This window comes from Podarcis bocagei (assembly GCF_964188305.1).
Source record: "Podarcis bocagei genome assembly, chromosome: 3".
NCBI classification, from domain to species: Eukaryota; Metazoa; Chordata; class Lepidosauria; order Squamata; family Lacertidae; genus Podarcis; species Podarcis bocagei.
This window is the reverse complement of record NC_138127.1, coordinates 292,905-314,409: the sequence shown is the minus strand read 5'-3', so window position 1 is coordinate 314,409 and position 21,505 is coordinate 292,905. Positions and strand designations below refer to the sequence as shown.

General features: G+C 41.4%; 1 protein-coding gene across 2 annotated transcripts in view; it reads right to left on the bottom strand.

The window, feature by feature from the left end:
- Nucleotides 1-21,505, bottom strand: part of SPTLC3 (serine palmitoyltransferase long chain base subunit 3) — a 62,198-nt gene that overhangs the window by 31,962 nt on the left and 8,731 nt on the right. The window contains exons 1-2 of one of the 2 annotated variants that reach the window (XM_081189119.1): nt 10,622-10,996; nt 1,743-1,934 (exon numbers count right to left, since the gene is read on the bottom strand). In XM_081189119.1, coding sequence (XP_081045245.1) covers nt 1,743-1,934; nt 10,622-10,897 — 468 coding nt within the window. In that variant the 5' untranslated portion in view covers nt 10,898-10,996. Of the gene's footprint in view, nt 1-1,742; nt 1,935-10,621; nt 10,997-21,505 lie in introns of those variants that run through there. The other variant, XM_081189120.1, reaches the window with a different exon arrangement.

The window sequence follows — 21,505 nt, the reverse complement described above, 5'->3', positions numbered from 1 at the left end:
GTCTGTCAGCCAGCCAGCCAGCCAGCCAGCCATGTGGTACTTAAAAGGGAAGCTTTTGCACTGAAAAATAAGCTATCTGTTAGATCAAATTCCATTTACCTGACAAGTGATTTGAAGACTAATAAGCAAATTAACAATGAACTTCGAACCAGGCATTTGATGTTTGATAAGAAGTCCGCTTCCTTGCATAATATACCTGCCCCCTGAAAGCAAACTACTTCAACACTGCATTTCCCCCCTGTGCTGGAAGCATTCCCTGCCAAATCCACCAATTTGCAAAAGGAAAAACATAATGCTTCAGACAGTGATGCTAAATTGCATTTTTCTTACATAAACAGAAGAAAATGCAATGTGCTCTGCCGTCTTTTAGAAGAGATCAACCTTACTATCTGTAACTGGAGGTGAGAACACACAGTTTCTCAGGTTGAGGTCAGTGAGCGTAGGAAGGGTAAGAAGAGAAAAGAGCACATGCATAATAGGAATACACCCTATGCTTCTCAGACACATCCCCAGGACTGGTTCACACCTACATTTTCATCATGGTGAGAGGCGAGATTCTTAGTAGAATTTGTCAACTATCCCTATCCCTTAAAAAGTTATTTGCTGAGAGATTCAGAACCTCTTGAAAACTGCATGTGAGACCATCCATCTGCAAGTCATGTAGCTATGAATATGCATTCACAGGGTGGCACTCAAAAGACAAGTCTGATCATTCATATTTATTTATGTCTATGTCTGAACAGACTTTCCCCTAGAACTTGATAGATGCAAATTAACTCAATTTGCAGAATGCAGAATGGATACTGGAAAAGAGTTTCATATACCAGATCAGACTATTTGTCCAAGTCAGCAAGTATTATTTATTCTAACTGGAAGCATCTCTCCAGGACCTTTGCCAGAGTTTTTTCCTATCACAGAGGAACATCATTGGTATCTTGAGAAGTGTGCATGCACACAAAAGCTCATACCAATAACAAACTTAGTTGGTCCCTAAGGTGCTACTGGAAGGATTTTTGTTTTGTTTTGTTTTGACTATGGCAGACCAACACGGCTACCTACCTGTAAGAGGAACATTAGTAGCTGCTTTTATACAGACTCAGGACACTGGTTCATCCAACTCAGTACTGTCTGCACTCACTTGGCAGAGGCCAAGGTATCGTTCCCCATCCCCCAGATTCCAAACACCTCTGAATGAACCTCACCAGAATTATCGACCAGTGCAAGAAAATATTTCACTTGGTGCCACCTGATTCTTATGGAAACTTGCAAGCACACACCTGTATCCTTCATAAGATCCAATTCAAGGAAGATTTTATTTTAAAGAAAAAAGCATTATATTCACATCACATGTGCTAAATCTGAAATACTATTAAGGTTGTTGTTGTTTTGCAGGGGAAGGTGGAGAGCAGGCTGCACCCATTTATATCTTGCTCCACATTATTTAGTACACTAGTCAGATGACTTTGATATTTTAGATAGAAATTCCAAAATGAAAAAGGCAGGCATCTAAAATAGTACTGTCAGTAAGGGATCTCTCTCCAACTGTGGCCTGACACATGCAGACTTCTGCCACAGATGTGTCTTGAGACATCCTATGTCGGGGGATGGATGGAAAGCAGTATGGGAACCTGAGATCCGAAGGGCAAGTGACAGTCAAATCCTCCACCTACAACCCTGTTCTGGACATTCCCTTCCTGCTTGGGAAGGAATCAGAGCATTCACCAGTTTTTGATTCTATATACCTTTTGTTCTTCCCGCTCTACAGCAACAATAGTTTTTTGAAGTCCACAAGCTCTCAAGAAGTCTCGCAGGTAACCAAATGACGTTGCCACGACAAAACCCGCATACGTAAGGATAGACACATACATTGGTGCTTGTTCAAAGGACTCATTAAATGTTCGTTTGTAGATGCTTCCGTTTGAGATGCCATTTTCCTGGAAATGGAAATAAAGCAAGTTATAGCAATAATTGTTTCACTTGGGCATAAAACTACAGCGTTCCTTAAACAAATCTTGCTCTAAACACAGTAATACATCAATTGTCTGAGTCTCAGCCACATCACTGGTTGTCCTATGTCTAACTATGCCTGCCCTCCATTTGAAATTAAGAGTCTTGGCTGGGATATTAGAAGATACTTAGATGGGACTGAGCGTGTTGGTATACTTCTTGAGTGAGCCATTTTTGCTATACCCAAAAACATGGATGGAAATGCATGGAACAAAATTACTGCTTCCTAGAACCAACTTGATGATTGCCTCTTCATTTGCGCTTGCGGTCTGAACCAGGAGGAACAATCTAGCAATCTGATTCTGTTGGTTTAAAATAGCATGTCTGTAGGAAAGAGCACACTGTTCTAAACATTTACTGACTCATCCTGGAGTGGGTTCCTTAGGAGTTGCTCCATCTCAGTGAAAACAAATACAGTGGTGCCTCGCAAGACGAAAAGAATCCGTTCTGTGATTCTCTTCGTCTAGCGGTTTTTTCGTCTTGCAAAGCAAGCCCATTGAAGGATTAGCGGATTATCTGCTGATCGGATCAGCTGATAAGCGGCTTAGAAAAAAGGGGGGGGAGGAAAAAAAACCCAGCAGGAACTCACAAGACATTGTCGTCTTGAGAAGCAAGCCCATAGGAAATTCGTTTTGCGAAGCACCTCCAAAACAGAAAACTCTTTCGTCTAGCGAGTTTTCCGTCTTGCGAGGCATTCGTCTTGCGGGGCACCACTGTATTCTAGTTCACGTGCCTTTATTTACTGTATGGAATCTGGTGAAACTTTACTCTATATTGCTCTCTCCCTCTCTGCCCCACTCTTCCTTTGCCTTCTATCAACATTGTCTCCCCCCCCCCATACAAAGGGTCTATGAATATGCAAATATGTTAATCATGGATAGGCCAAAGTTCAGTGGCAGAACATCTGCTTAACACGAAGAGGGGTCCCGGGTTTGATTCCCAGCATCTCAAAACAGAGCTGAGAAAGCCCTGTATCCAACTCTGAATAGCTACTGCCTGTTATATCAGAGAGGCAATGTTGAGGTCTCATCAAGATTTGTGTGCTTTCCAGGAACAAGTCCCACCGCTTTCCTCAAGGAAAACCCACTGCTTACTGCTGAATTGGAATAAATGCCAAACAAGTTTTCTGCAGATTTAGATTTGTACTGATTCAGCATTAAACACCAGGTTTTCCGAGGAAATTGACAGGATATATAAAAAAAGAACCGCCTGGACACTGATCTGGAAAGCCCAATGCAAAAGGAAGTCTAGATGAGCCCTGAGTCGGATGCACCACTGGCCTGCCTCAGTATCAAATGTAAAGAGAAATTCAAGCACATTTTCATAATAATGAGCCAGGAAAACAGCTAGCATTACTATTTATGTTGATAGCTATAATGTGAGAAAAAGCCTAATGGACACAGGAGAGCAGTATTGCCTTTAGCTAGCATTTACACTAAGGAGATAAGCGCAAAAGGGGAAGGGGTGGGAGAATGAGGATTCTAAAGCTTTCGGAAGTAATTATTAGCATGTTGTAATCTCAGAAATCAGAGCTACCTTGAAGCATTATTATTGTACTGCTTCGTGATTATTAATGAAGGCAGGATTTAATACATCAGCACAAGGAAATAGTTCATTGACACTGGCATCTAATGACCAATGACTGCAGCTTGGGAACATTCTTCCTCTTCATATCAAACTGCAGAGCAGAGCTGTCACAGTATTCCAGTATTTGGAAACACATGCTTACAACCACCATTTGTACCTTGGGCAACAGCATTTGGTACTGAAATGACCAACTTCCATGAAAAACTCGCAATAGTAATGATAAATATTAATAAGTACTGCTTAATATTTATGCATTATTAGTGCAATTGACTACCAAAAATCTAAAATTTATGTAAATTAATGCAGATTAATACACAAGTACACTCTGTTCTTTTTTTTACAATAGGTTTTATTGATTTTCAGTGTATAAAAACAATTCCAAAGAATTCCCCCATCCCAATCTACCCCACTCCTTCCCTCAGGGTAAATCAGTCCATTAAGTTTTGCCAAAGTCCAGTTTGTGATTTGGGTGGATGCCATTCTTCAGGATTATCAATGGAATATTTTAAAAGAGGATGCCAAATTTCAATAACATCATCTGTGTCTCTTGTACTGTTCAGTGCTTGCAGTCTTTGTTTCCACCCCTGATATAGCAACTGTCCACACATTCTGTTTCCAGTGAGATATTTGCAAATGTTCCAATCCTTTCCAGTTGGTATGTGCTACTAATATGTGTACTGACAACAGAAGAAAAGTGGTCAATTCTTTGTTGCTTTTCTCTGAAATTGGTTAGCAGCCCCAAACTTGGGGTACATTCCACCTGTTGACCTGTCAGATAGCTTATTTCTATAAATGCACTCTGCCAGAAAGGCTATATATGTGGGGTGAGAGTGTTTTGTTGAGTGCACTCTGTTTTTGAGCAACATGGGTAATTTATAAATAATGCCATGTAGCTTAGGACAAAAACTAATTTATAGAAGAACTCCAATGAAAAGTAACAACTACAGGCGTGGCAGGAATCTTGCTTAACCAGGTAGATTACATATTCCCCCAAGCTGTATATTAGCACGAAGTTTGTAAGAACAAGGGGTCTCTTCAGGTGAACTTTAAGAGGCCTTTAGTGGTTGATCTTCAAGGTAAGTAATTGTGTTCAACATACATTAAAACGAGCTTGGTTTTGTGCTAATAATGAGACACAGAGATTTGGTATTTGGCTAGCTATTTTTAGACTTGCCCATTGGGCAAATGAGCCCATACACACCTAAACAAGTTTATGAAATTAACATGTATCTTCAACATTACACAAATCTTTCTGGAGTAAGCATTTTTCTAGTATTGTTTCAGTATTAAACTAAAATGATTTACGTGCTGTTTAAAACTTTCCACATGAAGCAATGGGCAAATTAATCGTGTGGGCTCTGAGGTTTGTTCAGGAAGATCTAGATTCCTCCACATTTTTACAAACGGTTGCAGGTCACACACACCCATCTCCCTGAAGAGCGGCCAAGACAAGGTGAAATCACTGGCCAGTGTAGGATTCTTCTCTAGTTTTGTTCTCTTCCAAAGTTAACCAGAAACCCTAAAAATGCTTATGGAACAACCTTTCTCTCCCTTGTAAGAGAATTTGTATAACCCCAAGTCAGCAACTTGCCTTCCTGAAAAAATACAACAGGCCAGCACCTTCAATTCAGTGAAGGAAACACTGGCAATTTATTAATTTGCTCTTGGTCTACTCTGTTCCAGTATCATTTAAAAATGAACCATTATTATACATGCACATGGAATTATTTGGCTGGATATGATTGTATTAATCCCCTAATTAAGCACCTTCTTGCAAAAACTTGAGATTATCAGTAAACTAAAGGGCCCAGTATGCAACAAAATAGTCTTTGGTACAGGGCCTCCTGGTGGTCAGCTTTCAAGCTTGACTATATTTTAGGCATATTTAGGCCCCTTTATTTAAGTTCAAGGCTTTTGACCAGAAAAGGAGCTATAAACCTCTTTTTTTCCTTCTTTTTTTTTTGCAACTTATAAGACTTGGCCACATAGCTATAAAAGACAAATGGATGCTTTCAAACACAAGTTTCTATTCCTATTACATTTTGCAATTACTTTTGCCAGATTATTTAGTACGTTTCTCAATATTCAAGTCTGTAAAAGTAAACTTTATTACTTGTTGACAGATGGCCGTGGCAAATTTAAAAATGTCATACAAGTGTCTTATTTGGGAGAATAGATTAGCGTTTTTCACTGCTTTTGTTAGAACAGGTCTCTGAAAAGTCATTTTGGATTTTGATGCAAAAGTGCCTGTTATGCAACACAATTCTTACCTATGTTTTATTACTCTCAAGTACCGTATTTATTTGAATCTAATGCTCACCTCCCTACATGTCCCTCTGTCTTTTATATTAACAGAAAACTCACTTCTGAGTGTGGATCCTTATGTAGCCAAAACCACACCATCCATGCACAAAAGGGAAGGTGGGGGAACCCAAATGTTTACAGAAGTACAAACTTCTTTAGGGTGAAAAAAACCCAATGCAGGGGGATACCCCAAAACAACACAAGGAAGACTAAGCATGCTCAGTAGTTTCAGAATATTGACCATCTATTGGGGAAGAAGGAAGGAAATAGAAAACTGAGGAAGCGAAGTAATAAGTGGTATAGAATACTGAGGAAAAGAGCAGAGATCGCCAGAAGGAATTCTGAATAGGAGCATTCCAAACACTACAACCATTTGTTGCTGGCCCAACTTGTCCACCAGAATTCAATTTCAAGAACAAACTAGACCAAGCACAAAATTAAAAGTTTGTGCTATTAGTCCCACCTTCACTAGTCAAGTCTCGAGATACCCTGGGGATAAAACCTGGAATTTTTGAACTCAGAATCTGGCAACCCTAATCACAAATTGCACAAGCTTTGTCTAGTAAAAACCCCAGCTTTTACAGATTCAAAATCACCAGGCACCCATCCACTTGGCATCCCCTTTCACGTCATTGTCCTTCTCTATGAATTCCTACATCACAATGCTTTTCTCCTTTCACTGTTCTTCCCAGGAAATCACTTGTTAGATCATTAGGCCATACATGAAACTGTTGATGGCATAACAAAACAACTGCTTCAGATTATCTATCAAGGAGGATTGAAACACTCTCTCTTGAAGGAGTACGCTAGGCTTGGCCCAAATACACCAATAGTCCTGGTGGTATCCTTTTTTCATATACCGTACATTGTTGGATGCTGTCCCCTTTTATACCAAAAAATAGACCCAGGGTATCCAGATATTGAAATCTTTCCAACGTTAGAGAAAAGTACGGCATTGCCGCCTGATGTTTAGGAACAGCAAGATACCAGTTACTGACAATAAGATGGAATGGACTTTTAATTTAGCTTCACCATGACAAAATGGAGACTCTGAATTTAGACAAGCTGATCAGCACGAAAATGTCTTCCCGACAATTCTTAAGCAAGAGCTAAGTTTGACAGCCTGCAATTTGGACCAGCGGGTCTTTTTCATTTAGCACCATGAAAGTTGAGAACTAGATGCCCAAAAGAGACACCAGGAACAAGAAGAATAAAGTACATGAAGAAACAAGAACATAGCTGCATATATAAGTCTTGCGCATGTTATCCTTGTTGAACTCATGCGTTGGTGCTTCCCATCAGCACCTAGTTGGCCACTGTGAGAATGCCTTGGGCCAGCCCTGCATGCCAGGAGTTTCTGTGTTCAATTTAGTATTTGGAAACAATACCGGGTATCTAACAATACCTGGTATCTAAATAGAGTCTAAGGAGAAACGTACTGAATCAGGCTAATAACCCACCTGGTCCATCCTGTTTTCACTGCTCAAAGCACGGTGCACAAAAATGTGCTGGGCTGAACACTGGTGACAGGATAGTGTCCTTCACTGAATCTGAAGCAGCAGGCCAGAACAGGGCCCCAGAAAGGTTCAGGTGTTGCCCCTGCCCCACACAGAGGGAGTCACCTTACTTTGCCTTCAACTGGAAGTGCCAACATGTACTTTGCAATTGTCTGGTTTAGGTCATGAAAGATCAAATCCTCACCAACTATAAATAAATATCATGTTTTGATCCTAATCAGAAAGATTACAAGTGAAGAGTGGTTTAGTTTCCATTTCAAAATATATAAATACAATATCCCCTAGTCATAGAAATGTACCATATTAGCAAAGTTGTATCAAGGCTGGAATATACCTGAAGGAATATACCCAGTATACCTGAAGGAGCATCTTCACCCCCATGGTTCAGCCTGGACACTGAGGTCCAGCTCCGAGGACCTTCTGGCGGTTCCCTCATTGTAAGAAGTAAAGCTACAGGGAACCAGGCAGAGGGCCTTCTCAGTAGTGGCACCCGCCCTGTGGAACGCCCTCCCATCAGATGCTAAGGAAATAAACAACTATCTGACTTTTAGAAGACACCTGAAGGCAGCCCTGTTTAGGGAAGTTTTGAATGTTTGATGTTTTATCGTGTTTTTAATATTCTGCTGGGAGCTGCCCAGAGTCCCTGGGGAAACCCAGCCAGATGGGTGGGTTAGAAATAAATAAATAATAATGATTAAGTGGGCACTGATTATGACATGATCTCACTGGGTGAATGTCTCCTTTTTTTCAAGGGGACCTTCCATTTGTCTTACTTTTTGCATATTGTACTCTACATCGTCCTCTCTGCTATCTTCATATTCAAATTCCTTATTATGCATTTTTTCCTTCTCTTGGAGGCCAAGTATCCCTCATCCTAGTACTGTGCTTTGAAGATTCTTCCATTATATAAAACACAAAAAAATCATTGAACTGCCCTGAGGCACTTCCTTATTGTAACTGGGTTTATTAAGGTTACACAGGTATTACCAGTGTTTGCTGCAACAGGCACATTTCTCAACATGCAGTTGCCATGCCAAGGGGAGTAACAGCGAAAAATGAAAAAGTACTGGGGTGGGGGGTGGGGGGTCCTCTCGGTGCTGGCAATACTAGCCATGAAAAGAGCGTCTCCCAAGAGGCTTGCCTAATGCCCTTTTTGTTATCTTTTCAGTGCCAGGCAGTATCTTTTTTTACAAAAAAAGCCAACTTTAAAATAAAATTGTTCTATAAGATTCACTTTTGGTTTTATTTTATTGGGCTACCAATTGTATTTCTATCTGCCCCAAAAATCTTATTGCTCTTGTTGATGCTTTTAATTTCTGCCTTGTATTTAAATGTTGCATTTTATTCCCTGATGCCCAGGAACATGTGCTATTTTATTTATTTCATAAAATTTGTACACTGCTTGATTGTAAGATAAAGCTCCAAAACCTCAAAGCAGTTGACAAAGAGAATAAAACAACAAAAGTATCAGTACAAACCAACTCTTTAAAACATCGAAAAAAATTTAGAACCAGCAATAAATTATAAACAGATTAAAGCAGGCATCTCCGACCTTCGGCCCTCCAGATGTTTTGGACTACAATTCCCATCATCCCTGACCACTGGTCCTGTTAGCTAGGGATCATGGGAGTTGTAGGCCAAAACATCTGGAGGGCAGCAGGTTGGGGATGCCTAGATTAAAGCATACATCAACATGCTACATGTCTGGGTAAAGTAAAGGTAAAGAGACCCCTGACCATTGGGTCCAGTCGTGACCATTAGGTCCAGTCGTGGGGTTGCGGCGCTCATCTCACTTTATTGGCCGAGGGAGCTAGATTACAGCTTCCGGGTCATGTGGCCAGCATGACTAAACCGCTTCTGGCGAACCAGAGCAGCGCACGGAAACGCCGTTTACCTTCCCTCTGGAGCGGTATCTATTTATCTACTTGCACTCTGATGTGCTTTCGAACTGCTAGATTGGCAGGAGTAGGGACCGAGCAATGGGAGCTCACCCCAGCACGGGGATTCGAACCGCCAACCTTCTGATCAGCAAGTCCTAGGCTCTGTGGTTTAACCCACAGCGCCGCCTGCATCCCTACATGTCTGGGTAGGCTTGTCTAAATAAAAGCATTTCTAGAAGGCACCTGCCTGGTGTCAATAGGAAGGGAGTTCCAGAGAGTAGGTGCTGCCACAACGAAATATCAATTTCTTACAAATGTGCAACAGGTATTATGTGGGACCTTTAACGGGGCCAGTTCTACAGATCAAAGCTGTCAAAGTGGGCAATCTGACAAATAAACTGGCCCCAAGTTGTTAAGGGCTTTAAAAATACTAACACACTTGAACCTGGGCCAGCAGCAAATTGGCAACCAGTGCATATCTCTGAGCGCAGGTGTTATATGCTTACAAGGCCTCACTTTTGTCAGCAATCACACTGCAGCACTCTGACTGAACAGCAGCATCCGGATCAGGTGCCACATAAAGCACATTCCACTATTCCGTCCTTGAAATAACAAATGCATAAACTACTGCGGTGAGACTTTGCTGGTCCAGGAATGGTTGTATTTGCCATACCAACTGCGGTTGGTAAAAGGCACTCCTAGCTACAGAAACTACCTGCACCTCCAATGACAGAGCACCTGCCAGACTGCAAACCTGCTCCTTCAAGGAGCAGTGGAGCCCCGCCCAGAGCAAGCAATTGACCAATTTATTGGATGTGGGAACTGCTCACCCACAGTGCCTCTGTTCTGCCAGGATTTAAGCTCACCATGTTCTTCTTCATCCATATCACCACTGCATCCAAGCAATGCCCCAGGGGCTGTGCAACCTTTCTCAATTAAGATGCTAAGGAGACATAGCATACCCATGGCAATGATCCCAATGATCACTCCCAGAGGTTTCATATAGATATTAGATAGCACTGGGGGGCGGAGGGAGACAGTGCCCTGCAGCACCATGTAATTTAGCTGTCAAGGCGCTGAAAGGCACTCTCCCCCTACTACTCTCCAGATTTGGTGCCCCCAAATGGTGCATTAAGAACGTGAAGAGAACCTGGCCGGATCCGGCCCAAGGCCCGCCTAGCTCAGCATCCTGTCCTCACAGGATGATGAAGGAAAGCCTGCAAACAGGACGGCGTGCGATGGGAACATTATTCTGGGCACCACGGAAGCCATTAACGTGGCACGTTGAGAAGGCCCACGTTAAAACCCTATGGGATCACGGGTTACCTCCGCGGACCCCTCCAAAGACAATGCTATTCCACTCTGGCTGTTGGGTTGCCCCTCTCCCCCGTCTCGGGGCTGCTCCTTTTCATCGCCTCTCCTCGGCGAGCTCTTCTCTTTCAAAACGTTGATCACCAGCTCTGCCCCGTGCCGCCTGGGCGCCTCTTGGCGTTCTCCTCCCTGCCGCGAAGGCGTGTGCCCTCCTTCCACGTAGGCCATGATCTCCCTCCATGTCTCCCTGGGGAGACGGCCCATCCATTTCTCCAGTCCTCTCAACCCCATCGAGAAATGTGTTTTTTGAAGGAACCGGCGCCTTCGGGCTCTCTTCTTCACCTTCGCCTTTCCTCCTTTACAGTCTTTCCTCCAAGCTCTTCCAGGATTCAAACATTAGAAACCAAGGACCCTCACCAAAAATGGCTCGTTTCAAGGAAAGGCTATGACAAGAGGGGGGGGGGGACAGGCTCTTTTGAGTCTTCCCACCCCTTCAGTCTTTAAAAAAAATAACTTAGTTATATACACAATATAAAGGGACGCTTAAGGCTCCCTTCATCTTCTGAGCGGTGTTAGAAGAACTGTCTCTTGGGAGGTGAGATGTCAAATTCACAGCACCCCTTTTTTGGGTGGGAAACCTACAAAAGCCTGTGCTAAACTCTGAGGAGTCCCTGAGGGGCAAATAGGAAGGCCCGCCTGTTCCCATAGTAACAGGCCTAGTGGCTTGTTGCGAACCGCCCTGAGCGCTACTATAGATGATGGGCCGTATGCAAATTTAATAAATAATAGTAATATTAAATAGTAGCTGCTAGTGGATACATTAACCCTTCAGAAAGACGGAACACTTTGCACTTGCTTCAGATGAAATGTACGCTTGAAGTTTGCTCAGAAAAGATTCTACTAGCTTTGGCCCATCATGCAGCACTGTTCATTGTTAAATCCACCCTGATCACACATTTGCACAGAGAAATGCAGGAGTGTTGGTCAGGTGTACATACAGTGGTACCTCGGGTTAAGAACTTAATTTGTTCTGGAGGTCCGTTCTTAACCTGAAACTGTTCTTAACCTGAGGTACCACTTTAGCTAATGGGCCCTCCCGCTGCCACTGCACTATTTCTGTTCTCATCCTGAAGAAAAGTTCTTAACTCGAGGTACTATTTCTGGGTTAGCAGAGTCTGTAACCTGAAGCGTCTGTAACCTGAGGTACCACTGTACTTGGAAGGCGTTTTTAAATTTGCTGGGCTATTAACATATATCCAATATGCCTACCTTTATATGATAATATATGCAGGCCTGATGTGAAACAGAGACATGTTTTAATTCAAAGACCTATAAAAAACACACGATTAGAGACTTGCACACTTTTTTTTTTAAAGTTATGAATGCAGAGGCAATACATTCATGGACCAGCACTGTAGAGACAGTTTAGCCCATGCATATTGACAAACTTTAAATAGACTTGGGTGGCGATTTCAGTTATACACACACTCGTCTCTTTTATTTGTTTTGTGACTACGTTTAACATAATCCAGGTCTAGAGAAAGTCTTGAAATAAGTGTATGTGTGCATTAACTAGAAAAGGGACTAGAAAAAAGTTTGCATGCTATCTGGATATTCTGTATGGTCATGGAAAAGTGTTTTACTGTCCTAGAAAGGTCCAAAGGATGATGTGTAGCAGAACGTTTTCTACTATATGTGCTCCCACACAGGGCTTATCCACACTTCCTCTTAGTCCCGCTGCTTTTTTCTCAGGGAAAACTGCTCTTTAGCCCTCAATTGGAGCAAATGGCAATTCGTTAAATCATGTTAGTAGTTCAGCTGCTTTTAGATATTGAGATGTTTAATCAACCATGTGGCATACTTGCATTACTCAATACGCTTGAAATCCATCATGTAAACATGTCAGTGACTGAAAATAATATTATGAAATGCAACATTTTTTCCTGGAAAACCTACAACACTAACTGAAAGAGCACACGTTTCTCAGTATCCTGCTCTCACCTATGAATGGGTTGGTAGAGTGTGATCAAACAGCATGTCTTATGAACAGGCTGCATTATGCATCTTGGCCCATTCTACACAAACTTTAGAATGACATGAGGATGAACATTTACTGTATTTGTTGGCAATGTCACCCTATTTATTTGCTAGAACTTCACAGATTAGGGTTTAAGAAAAAAAAAGCAAAGCAAAGCAAAACAAACCAAACCAGAGGCTCCTAAAAGGGTTCAAGACATACAAATGAACACAATGCAGGAATACTGTTGTTGACAGAAACCACATTCATGGGTTCTGGAAAAAGCCATGGGAGAGAGACTGATGTAGTCACATAACGTGTAATCAGCTGACTAAAGACAGAAATAGGATGTTAAACAGACATAAAACCAAATGAGGAAGCTAACCTATAGATGGTTACAGAAGCACAAGACAGATCTTTTTATTCTGTTTTTCCACAACCCAACCCACAAAACATTTAAAGTTCAGTTGAACAAAACTAACAAAATAGATAAATAAAATCAGCACCAGCATCAATCTACGTAATTGTTTTTATAAGAAACAAAAACAAAAAAGACTTAACCTTTCTCCTGGAAGACATTCCTATTTCAAAAAGGAGTTTCAAAGGGAAGTTGCAAGTAAGGAAATGGTTCGGGCCCAATTCTGAGCATCTACAGAAAACCTCAAGCTGCCAGACCCCAACGTTGGGGGCAGTGGCGGTATACACATTAAGTGGTATTCCTTCAGACATTCTGACATCCAGTGCCCAGATAATTTAAAGGCAAGTAAAGCTCAAAATAAAAGAGAAGGGCAGCACTCTGAAAACTCGAAGCCAAGTTTCAAAATAATGCTGAAAATACAAAAATGGGTCAGAAAATGCAATACACCCAACAATACAATATACGTTTTGGCATATCACCTCAACTGGGGCAAATGTATTTCTATGCCATTTAGTGGTACCACCCTGTAACATGGAGCTGTGCACAAATGCAATTGAGTGTGCTGCTTGGATGTTGGGCTGTGAGATGGAGCTGTCAGGGCACTTGCATTATGTTTTGTGCTTTCTATATGTCCCTAATAATATACTGAGCGCTGCTTGTTAACGGGTGATGTAACTTTAACCCTGGATGTGCAATCAAGGAGTTTTCACTGCTGTTTCCTGCCTCCTCTCCCATAACCAGCACAAGTTTCACTAACAAGCCCTACTATATTCAGTAGGAGTTTCAGAAGTGCACCACCTCGGAAACATGTTGGGAAGCAGTTTATAAATATCGACTAGTAGCCATAAATTCAATGAGCAGAGGTGTTTGTTATTTGCTTGGTATCTACAAGCAAATTGGTATCTATTCTGTACTTCACATTTTTTGCTTCATCACAGGGTCAACACATTTTTGCTAACCACACTTGCCAACCAAATATTTGTCATGGCCAGGATGGCTCCTCCTGCCCCCAGCCTTGTTCCTGATCTTGTACTTAAACTCTGAAACACAAGAAGAGATGAGATGAAGTTCTCCTGGTCTTTTCTTAGGCCCTAGGCTTGGGGCTAGAAAGGGGAGTGGGTCAGAAAAAAGCTCCCACCCCATAACATTTCAAAAGCTGTAGAAGGGTGGAGAACAGATGCTTTCTCTGCCTCTGCAGCCGAGGGCACTCCAACATGAGAATGCTTGGGTGCAAAGGTGGAGCAAATCCACACACCTCCACCTTAACTTGGAAGGGAGAAGTAGAGACATCAGTTTCTTCTGCCCCTACATCCCTGGACACTCAAATCTAGGAGCACCTGTGAGACTCGGGGGCAAATCCACACACCTTTTCCTTTTCACTTGGAAATGGAAGGGGGAGGTGCACTGCCTTATTGTCTTGTCTCTGTGTCCAGCGGGCATTTTGGGTGTGGTGCACATGCCAGATCAAGTCAGCAAATGCCTTGCCTCCTCCATCTATCTCTGAAGCTTGAGATCCGAGACAGACACTGTTATGGCTGTTAATAAGCACAGAGCCAAGACCAATCCAGGCTTCAGTTGGATAGCTCAGTTGGTACAGCATGAGACTCTTAATCCCAGGGTCATAGGTTTGAGCTCCACATTGGGTAAAAGATTCCTGCATTCCCTCGTGGCATCTTCCAACTCTATGATCACAGAGATGAAGATGGAGTAGGGTTCATCTCCTTTCTGGCTCTAAGAAGCCTTTGATACATCTTGATGGCCAAAGGCTAACTCCCCTTTTCTCCATGGCCAAGGTGGGATTATAGAAACTTGGTCAGTAAGCAGAATGCTGCAAGCAGTGGGTGCTCATAAAGAAGTCCAAGGCAGTATTATGGTGAAACCTGACACCAGGCTAGTAGAAAGTACTGGTTGTCTAACCAAATAACCCAAGTTATATAGTCTCCTGAGCAGATACTAGTTTAATAGCCTTGCCACTGCATTCCGCAGTGCATCAAAGGAGTCTCCAACCTTGAGGTTACCAGAGCATATAAACTATGTACATGCATTGTAATAAATGAGCAAACGCCACAGATGCCATCTGCAAATTAACTAGTATGGCTGGTAATGTTGTAATGCATTGTGTTGCAAGATGAATATACACAAAACCCTTTCATCCTTGTATGTTTTATTAGTGGGTAATGAAGCGCATTCAAATACTGTCTGGTCACAATGGCGGTATAGGCCTTTGACAAGAATACTATGCACTAGCTTTTGGGTTATTGTTGTCATAAGTTTGAAATCCCAAAGCTGGTGCTTGTGGCCATTATGTCACCTTCACCCACCCACCAAGGCTCATCACCCATTTTTTATATTTAATTAATTCATATTATTATTTTTGCTGGGGAGATGGGTTACCTACTTTTTTGTCTATTTGTTTTTTTGGTGTGTGTTACCTGTTTTTTTGGGGGGGAGGGGTGTGTGTTTCTGAGCATCACCAGTTGTTGTTGGTTTTCTGCTATAAAATGTGTATTTTGTAGTGCTCACTAGAGTTACTTGAATTTCAAAAGGTTCCCCTGGGCCTAAAAGTGTCAGGGAACTTTGCTTTACATAGGTGGTAATTATTTTAAAATTTTAAAATAAATGAGGCATTCAATTCCACCAAATTAAGAAGCACTCACAATACAGAACAAGCAAATAAATAGGTAAATAAAATCTTCTAACATTGAGATGGCACCGGCACAACACATCACATGTTTCAAGGACAAGTGTGATCTTGCAACTATTGTTAGGTAGGTAACCTACTATTCTTTGATGAATACAGCAAAATTATCACAAATCCTCAAAGTCGACAAGGCAGGGCCTTGTTGGAGGGGCTGCCACGTAGTGGGCATGTATAAACAAATGTGGAAGGATTGCTCAAAGATGGCTGTATTTTGGAATGTGTTCACTGAGATCTCTTGGATAACTTAAATAAACTATTATTTCTGCACGAAAAGCTAAGAGGCTTGGGGTTTTCCCCACAGGCTCCAATAGCTGTAGGTTATGAGAAAGCTAGAGCAATAATCCACCAACGAATTTGGGATGTGGAACTGCAATGTCACGTGAGTGAGATGAATAAACACCCAGCAATAAAAGACAATGGGAGAGAGGGTTCACCTCAGCAAAATATCTGTCAAAATTACAAATACCTAAATACAGGCAGTTGTTTACCCTCGCTAGATCCAACGTGCTGCCATCTGCCTTATTGCAGGGCAGAGCAGATTCAAGGGTAAACCATACGTGGAACGAGTCTGCCCCTGCGGCTTGATGAAGGTAGAAACTGTCTCCCATGCCCTGTTACGCTGTTGTTTCTACAGGGATATACGCTCGGCATTTATCACCCCTGCTATACAAAAATCTCCAAATGGGTCCGAACTTCAATGTCTAAAATCCCGGGTAGAGGACAAGGTTCCAGAGATCACGCCAAAGGTGGCCAAATACTGTGCGACTGCCATAAAACCTAGGGAACAAGCTGTGCTACCATAATGACTAAGGCCTTAAATGAAAATTTTAGGTTATATTTGAGTGATTAAGATTTAACTTACATATTTTAAACTGCTGCTATATCTGTATTGCCCCTGCTATATCCAATTGCAAATTCAAATGTATCCCTATCATGTTTTATGACTTCCCTGATATTGAATGTGAGCGGCAACTGGTCTGTGACCGAAATTAATAAATTCTATTCTAGTCTAACTATTATTCCATCTTTCTACCTGGCAGCTTTGAATCTTTTAAGATAGAAAAAGGGACATGACAAGGTTGCCCAATCTCCCCATTGCTTTTTATATTGGTCCTGGAGGTTTTGCTGAATATGATTAGAAGGGACCAATTGGTCAAAGGTATACAAGTCGGAGCTAAACAGTAAATTGAGAGCATTTGCAGATGACTTAGTATTGACATTACAGGAGCCAGAATCTAGTACCAAAAGAGTTTTGGAACTGATTCAAGAATTTGGTCAGGTTGCAGGATTTAAACTGAATAAGCTAAAAACAAAGGTCTTAGAGAAAAATTTAACAGCGATTGAGAGAGAGAGGTTTCAGAATGAGACAGGATTAGCACTGGTTAAGAAAGTGAAATACCTGGGGATTAACATGACAGCTAAAAATGGGAATCTATTTAAAGACAAGATAAGATATAAGGACCTACTTGAAAATAAAACCCCAAGGTGGTTGTCACCGATGGAAGCGAAGGCTCAGAAAAAGCTCAATATGGAGGCCAAATGGCCGAAATATTGGGAAATTTTGGAACAAGAGGGAGACAGATTGAAATTGCAGAGTTTTGAAAAACTAAAAAATAAAGTGCGAGATTGGCTTCATTATTATCAGATAATGGAGGCATATAATTTGGACAAGAAAATTGGCTTCCAGGTGGAAAAATCAAAACTGGAAACAGAACTGTTAGAACCCAAAACCAAGATTTTGTCAAAGATGTATAACTTGCTGTTGAAATGGAATACACAGGATGAAACGGTGAAATCTGCTATGATTAAATGGGCACAAGATGTTGGACATAACATAATGATGGCTGACTGGGAACAGTTATGGACCACAGGTATGAAGTTTACGGCATGTAATGCCTTAAGAGAGAATATTATGAAAATGATTTACAGGTGGTACATGACACCAGTCAAGCTTGCAAAATCTATCATTTGCCCGATAATAAATGTTGGAAATGTAAAGAAACTGAAGGTACATTCTTTCACCTTTGGTGGACGTGCCCAAGGATTAAGGCTTTCTGGGAGATGATTTATAATGCAATGAAAAGGGTATTTAAATATACCTTTCTGAAGAAACCAGAGGCCTTTCTCCTGGGCTTGGTTGGCCAACTGGTGCTAAAGAAGGATAGAACTTTCTTTATGTATGCTATAACAGCAGCAAGAATACTTATTGCAAAGTATTGTAAGACACAAGATTTACCCACTCTGGAAGAATGGCAGATGAAGGTGATGGACTATATGGAACTGGTGGAAATGACTGGCAGAATCCGAGACCAGGGAGAAAAGTCGGTGGAAGAAGATTGGAAGAAATTTAAAGACTATTTACAGAAATACTGCAAAATTAATGAATGTTAGAATGATGTTGGATTGAAGTTAAGTGGTTTTTAGCAGCAATGTTAAAAGGAATATGTAAAAATGGATTGTTAACAGGTGATAATTTAAAGTTATTATATTTTAAGATAAGAGATTAAGATAAAATCAAAGAGGGAAAGGATTTGCTGAACTAACTAATTTGAACTGGAATACAAAAAGGGAGGTGTGAGGAGGTCGGGGAAACAAGCAAATGAAAGATAAGACATGGAAAGACTAATCTGTTTTTTAATTGTTTTTATCTTGTATTTTCATTTTTTATTTTTTTTCTTTATTTCTTCTTTCTTTTTTTGCTTATTTTTGTAATATGTTGAAACTTTAATAAATATCTTTTTTTAAAAAATAGAATCTTTTTATGGAAACATAACAGGATATGAAAAGTAAAGAACTTATTTCTCACTGTTTAACAACAGCCAGGGATTGTATTGCAAAATCCTGGAAGACCTTTAGCCTTAATAATTTGAATTGCTGGTAATCTAGGGTTTGACAAACTGCTCTTCTTAAAAAGATATCTCATAAACTAAAAGTATTTGAAGGGTAGAAGTCAAATAACCTATCTATCTATCTATCTATCTATCTATCTACACACACATACACGACATGATTCTGTTTGTTATAGGAATATTGAGTACCCTGTACCATGTTCAGAAACAAAGAATACAACCGCACAAACCTATATTGAGAATGTGATATGAGTTGTCACAAGTTTATTGAAGTACTACCTAGTATTGTTCAGTTCAATGGATTTCAGTACAAAAAAGGTGGGGAATATGACAAGGTAAGGGACAAACTGACAATACCATCTAATAAAAAATACAGCTGACAAATTATGCAAGCATTTGTTAAGCCACCCTTACCAGTTGCTCTACAAGTTTTATGGTTACCGAGCATAAATAATTCCTGTTCCACTTAATTCAACTGGTGATCCTGTGTCCCATGGAAACTGAATATGAAGAAGCAAAGTAGGCCATAAAAGAGACATGTAGTCAGATACATTAATAAGTTTTCAAACGTCACAAGTGTAAAACTGCCTTGTGTGCATTTCACTAGACATATTTTAAGTGGAGGTAATCCCTTGAAGATGTGACATTGCAGTGCTCCATGTTTTGGGATAAAGCCCTACTGCCACCCAGTTTTGTCATACCTGCGAAAGGCAGTAAGCACCTAGAAAAACCCATTGTTTTAAGACGGTATTCTGCCTTTTGCTTCTCATGAAAGGTCCCATGTCTTGGGGTTCAACACTGCCTGGTTCCTTCATAGCTCACAACACCCACACCAACTTACGGAAAAGTCAGCGGCGAAAGGGTGTTGCAACTCACATTTGTGTCAGTAAAAGCATGGACACAGATTCCTGATAGTACATCTAGTGCAGCAGGAAGTGTTTAAGAGATAGAGATAAAAACCTAACTGACTCATTCAAGTTTAATGACGAAGCTGGCTTGGCATGCTAGGTACTGTAGTATACAAGTCTTTTGATACAAGCAGTCCATAAACTCTAATTAAGTAAGAATTAATTGATCAATTTAAGAATACAAGGTGTACTCTTTATACACTAATATAAAAAAACATCACAGGCAGAGGCTTACCCATGATGCGAAAAGATGCTGGAGTCATGGGAAAATAGAGGCAATTTAGCTACTAACACAGTATGGCTTGGAGAATACAAGGTGTACTCTTTATAAACTAGTATAAAAACAAAACACAGGCAGAGGCCATGATGCAAAAAGAAGAAAAGATGCCTGAGTCATGGGAAAATAGAGGCAATTTAGCTACTAATACAGTAGTACCTCGGGTTACAGATGCTTTAGGTTACAAACTCCTCTAACCCAGAAATAGTACCTCAGGTTAAGAAGTTTGCTTCAGGATGAGAACAGAAATTGTGTGGCAGCAGCAGGAGGCCCCATTAGCTAAAGTGGTACCTCAGGTTAAGAACAGTTTCAGGTTAAGAACGGACTTCCAGAGTGAATTAAGTTCTTAACCCGAGGTACCACTGTATTTAAATAATGTTACAGAAATTCTTATGGTGACCCGGTAGAACAGCCATGGGAAGAGAGAAGCCATATTCAAGCTGGTCCCAGGCAGGCCAATGGAAGGGGTCTCACTTCCTCCATAGCTGTCAACGTTTCCCTTTTCTTAAGGGAAATTCCCTTATTCTGAATAGGATTCCTCGCAAGAAAAGGGAAAAGTTGACAGCTATGACTTCCTCCCCTCTCCCACAACCCTTATTGTTGTACAAATATCACTCCAAATCCTAGTGCTTCGCCTTCTCATCTTCAATAGGCAGTGATTGACTATTCCCTTATCTACTTGTTTCCAATATTTTTGATGGCGCAGTGTCTCTTCTCTTGAGCCATTTGAATACTTAGATACAGAAGCAAACGCTCTCAATGGACTTAATGACAAAGCCCTGCTATATAAAGGGGAAAGGCAAATATATAGACCTTCTGCAGCTCACAGTGAGCAAAGCAAGACAGATTATAACAACCCTCTCCGTTTTTTAAAATTAGGTTTCTATGCTGCCTTTTCTTCCAAGAAGCTCAAGGTGGTGTATATGGTTTTTCTTCTCCATGTTTCATCCTCACAACAGCTTAGGCTAAGAGACTGTGACTGGCCAGTGAGCTTCATGGCTGAGTGGGGTTCAAACCCTGCTCTGTCAGGTCAGAGTCCATCACTCTAACCATTACGCCACAGAAATGGAAGGAGGCGGCTGATGCTGCACTGTTACTAACCTGCCTCTGTGCCTGACACGCAACCCAAACTCAGAATGCCATCGGGCACGGTGACAAGCCAATGTGCCTCTGCCACCTGGGTTTGCCTCTGTCCCTCACAACCCAAAAAAAGGTTGTTACCATGACCTTTTACTCCATAGACCTCATGCTACATCTCTGAGATGTAACAGGAGGCGTTTTTTTGTGGGGTGTGTGGATCTGCTCCTCTCTCAGGCTCTATAGCTGGGAAAATGGATGGTGGGATCAGAGAAAAAGCTCTCATCCCATAATACTTCTAAGCCGGAGAGGGTGCAGAGAAACAGATGCTTTCTCTGCCTCTGCACTCAAAGGGCACTCCAGCGTAGGGAAGCTTGAACTCAGGGGCACAGCAAGGCGGATTCAATAATGCTACTGTTATCCACGAGTTCCCAAGAAAGCATGCAACACATGCTAAGCCCCGATGGTGGTGCCAGGAGCAGTGTTCAAAATTCGCCAGTGCATTTTGCACCTGGCTATTGGCCACGTATGGCCAACTTAAGATGACTGGGCACCAGGATGGTGCCTCACCTCTCTACCATCTGGAGTGTATGCCTGAGGATCCTTCGATCTTGGCTGTTTTCACACACTAATTCCACATCCTATAGAATTC